The following is a 4,353-nucleotide window of genomic DNA, read 5'->3' as shown; positions in this document are numbered from 1 at the left end:
ACAAATAGGCCCAATCAGGGACCTAAATGGCCCCTCCCATATGAAATACCTGATAAAAGAAACATAAATATAACCTATTAATCCATAAAAATGTCTGAACTCTCATGAGGCATGTTACTGGTATTCCTTTTTAAGACAAGCTATATTCATTACGGAGGAAAGGGGAGCTATGAAATGTTTCTCGTACTTCTTGGGCATTTTTAAAACTTCTATGTTTTCCTAAGGTTTCCATATTATAAAGTGAGGGAGAGAGGAAATGGAAAAGCTGGTCTAAAGAAAGGAAGAAGGCAGTTCATAGTATATATTATTAATTATTAACGCTTGTAAAGTGCATAATTGGGAGATATTAGAAAACCGAAAAGGTACAAGAAAATAATAGTAAAGAAAGAAAACTCACTTTTCATCCTCATGATTGAAATATACACTGTCCAGCTTCTAACCGAAGACTAAAATGAACTCGATTGAGTTTGACAAATTTCCCAGTTAGTTCATTCAAAGTGATCCATCGTGAAAACGACTGTGAAAAACATACAGTAATCCTTTATCAATTTTTCAGGCTTGTATCTCGGGGAATCCAGTATTGCAACATTTGCTGTGTGAATAATTAAGCAAAAGAATTTCCTGATTGTTTAAGTTTTTTGTATCTTTCTGTTTATATTTAGATGCAGCCCGAAAACGGTAGCAGTTGTGTTAATTTACAAAAACGTAGGGGGAGATTTTTTGAGCCACAAGACCTCAAGTCCCAGTCCAAGCCTCAATATTATAACTCAAGTTTAAGGTTATGGAGCCCGTTCTAGTCTTTGGTCTTTGTGAGTGCGACATTCACATGATTATTTTTCTCGTCAGCATTGTCCAGGTCCAGCAGCAAAGATTACGCAAAACTGTCAAGAGGGAAAATATATGCACTGAGAATGGGTTTCAAGGCCGTATCCTGGGGCCTATAGTGTTACCTCACACCCCTGAAAATTGTTTCTGACTCATAAAAAAGTAACAAAATGCACGTAAATTAATCTTTTATGTGTTTTTCTAAATAAAAAGAAAACTAACAACAACATTTCTCCCGAAAAAATATCTGGATATACCCTTGAGGGGCTTATAGGGATTGCCCTTTAGGGAACTATAAGTGCCTCTGGAAATGCAGTGTTACCTAGCGGAACAGGAAAATTTCTGAATAAGTTCAACTTTTGTTTCAGTAATGTTTATTTTTAATTAAAGAATTGTGGACATAAGACAGGAACATTATTTTTTACCCCCGGATTTACCTTAGGTCTATTCATACCTACAGCAATTCTTAGGATATTATTTAAAAATTCAGAAATTTTTCTGGCATCCTCACACTGTCTTCAGTGTTGCCGCATCAAACTGTGAAAATAAATAAGTCAAACAAGGTAGATAAATCTGACCTTGTTTTTGTGCGCATAATTTCAAGCATGAACAATATGCTGGTTCCCCGAGATGGCTACACCATCAAGGAAAGACTACACTTTTTCAAGTTTTTCGGTACAATATATATTCCTTGCTTAATTTTTTTGCGTATTTTTCACCCCCGTTTCTTTTCTTTACATTTTGTCATCCGTTACGACCAAAAGCTCCATAACTGCATAAGGAGGTCTTTTGTATTCAAAATCGAATTTTTGATTTTTCTTAACTCTTTAATAAATATAAGGTTGGGTAATTTTCCACTTAACCAATTAAAACAAATCGGGGATGTCATTTCCAATGTTTTTGGTACTTAAAAGGTACAATTTTCTTATCCTGCTCGAGATTTTTTGAAAATAAGCAGATTATTTAATTTTTTCATTTGTTCTGGACTCTAAAATAGTTCTATTAAAAAAATAGAAACAGTCTATTCAGAGGACAACAAAAATACAAAACACAAGGAATAGTACTGTAAATTTTGCGAAAATGGTTCTTTTATCTTCGAGCCAATATAAGGGAAAATTCAAAAGAGAAACCAATATAGTTACTGCATTCAGTTAGGCTATTATAATGACATTGATGGTTTTCTTGGTAATGATTTGGTGAATGGTGTTTGTTGCTTTTCTTCTGCGCAAATCCATACAATAAAACCAATATTAACCCAAAGGATTTTTTTAAAGATTAAACCAAAATATATAATGGGCATATTTCTTCGTTTACTTTTTCCACTCTATTCTCCAAAACGTTGGATATCCAAAATTATTCCAACGAGTGGAATTCAAACCAATGCCAATTAAGAGGATCCTATTGGAGAGGCGAATATTTAAAACACAAGCCGAGCACAAGACAAAGAGCAATAGCCCTCCTTAGTTAACAAAAGTAAATTAAGAGCAAAGGATTAGTAGAAAATCTTAAATTCATATTTGATTTCCATAAAAAACAAGAGCTGAACATTAATTAGCCTCTCCTGGGAAAATTTTCCAGGCTGTGCTCTTGATTTAAGGTCAAAATGTTAGAAAGAATTGACGCACGTTTCAACTATAAAATTTGCAGTTTTTGTTTCTAAAATGTCTTGTTTAGCATCAGCACATTAGTTGCTATCACTAGGAACCCTATTCACGCTTTTGATGTTAAGTCCAAATATTAGAAAGGAAGAAGCAGGCGTCAGTGCCTTTAATACACGTCAGGTAAGACATTCACTCGTCTTTTAGTCTTAAAATTTAATGTTTTGTTTACAAAACTTCTTGTTTAACGTGAGTGTTACCAAAGATCGGCTTTGTCGGCTCATCACCTAAGACTAAACAAAAAGCAGATCAATCCCGGAGAAGGGGTTGGAAGATGTAATAAAGAAAGGTTTTAGGAAAATTAGAACTGCTTGGGAAGGTGTAAGTGGAAAGAACTGAAATAAATTGGGAGGGAGGAAGAGCGTGTGTAGCCTTATTGACCTCAGGTGGCTTAGTGCTACAATGAGCTGCTAGCAGAATTTTTTAGTAGAAGTAGCATTACTTGCTGCTACTGAGAAATATCCTTGGCAGCGCTTTTGACTTATGGTTACCGCTTGAGCAACGGTCTAACCATCCACCGCTTTAAGCACCCGTGCTTTAAGTGGCGAACAAGGGCTAGATGGAATCCCATGTGAAAAAGGAATATATTGTTAGTACATGTTTAGCGCTTGGTTACTGCTATAGCAAGAGTTCAACCATTCAACGGTTTTAAGCATCCGTACTTTAAGCGGTGGACATAAGCTAGATGGAATTACTATCTGGTATTTATTAATTAATTAATTTTTTTTTTGAAACTGGTTTCTGTGTAGCGCATGATTACCGCTAAGCAACAGTCTAACCATTCAAGGATTTAAGCATCCGTGCTTTAAACGGCAAACATCGGCTAGATGATATCCTATATGAACAAGAACTAAGAGCTCATATGGCACTTGTGACGACGTCGGAAGAGCCAAGAGCTCATAAGTCATGAGCTCTAGCATAATTATAAAAATCAATAGGTTAATTTAAAAGGAAAATCAGAGGCTTAATGCCAATTGGAATTTAAAATAAGAGCTCTGAGACGCGAGGTCCTTCTAAATATCAAAATTCATTAAAATCCAATCACCCACTCGTAAGTTAAAAATACCTCATTTTTTCAATTTTTCCTCTCTCTTCAGCCCCAAGATGGTCAAATCAAGGAAAACGACTTTATCAAGTCAACTTGTGCAGGTCCCAGAAAACACTAACCAATTTTCATCGTCATAGCACGTCCAGAAGCACCGAAATCGCCAAAGCACTGGACCCCCTAACTCCCCCAAAGAGAGTGGATCCCTTCCGGTTAAGTCAATCACGTATCTACGACATTTTATTATTCTACCCACCAAATTTCATCCCGATCTCTTCACTCTAAGCGTTTTCCAAGATTTCCGGTTTTCCCCTCAACTTTCCCAATGTCACCAGATCTGGTCGGGATTTAAAGTAAGAGCTCTGAGACATAAGTTCTTTCTAAATATCAAATTTAAAAATATCACACGAACGGTCACCCGTTCTTAAGTTAAAAATACCTCAATTTCCCTAATTTTTCCGAATTAATACCCCATCCAACTCCCCAAAAGAGAGCGGATTCAGTCTGGTTATGACAATCGCGTATCTAGGGCTTGTTTTTATTTTCCCCACCAAGTTTCATCTCGATCTCTCCACTCTAAGCGTTTTCCAAGATTTTAGGCTCCCCCTCCAGTTCCCCCCAATGTCACCAGATCTGGTCGGGATTTAAAATAAGAGTTCTGAGACACAATATCCTTCTAAGTATCAAACTTCATTAAGATTTGATCATGTTTCTATTTTTTCCGAATTAACATCCCCTCCAACTCCCCCAAATCGAGTGCACTCAGTCTGATTATGTCAATCATGTATTTAGGGCTTGTGCATATTCTTCCGACCAAGTGTCGTT

General features: G+C 36.3%; 1 protein-coding gene across 1 annotated transcript in view; it reads right to left on the bottom strand.

Annotated features, from left to right (window-relative positions):
- Positions 1-425, bottom strand: part of LOC136035721 (uncharacterized) — a 71,824-nt gene extending 71,399 nt beyond the window's left edge. Inside the window, exon 1 of the mRNA XM_065717674.1 lies at positions 398-425. Within this exon, the coding sequence (XP_065573746.1) occupies positions 398-410 (13 nt within the window). The 5' untranslated portion in view covers positions 411-425. The remainder of the gene's footprint in view (positions 1-397) is intronic.
- Positions 426-4,353: the final 3,928 nt, after the last annotated feature.

This window comes from Artemia franciscana, chromosome 14 (assembly GCF_032884065.1).
Source record: "Artemia franciscana chromosome 14, ASM3288406v1, whole genome shotgun sequence".
Lineage (NCBI taxonomy): Eukaryota > Metazoa > Arthropoda > Branchiopoda > Anostraca > Artemiidae > Artemia > Artemia franciscana.
Note: the sequence above shows the minus strand (reverse complement) of the source record. Positions and strands in the feature narration are given on the sequence as shown.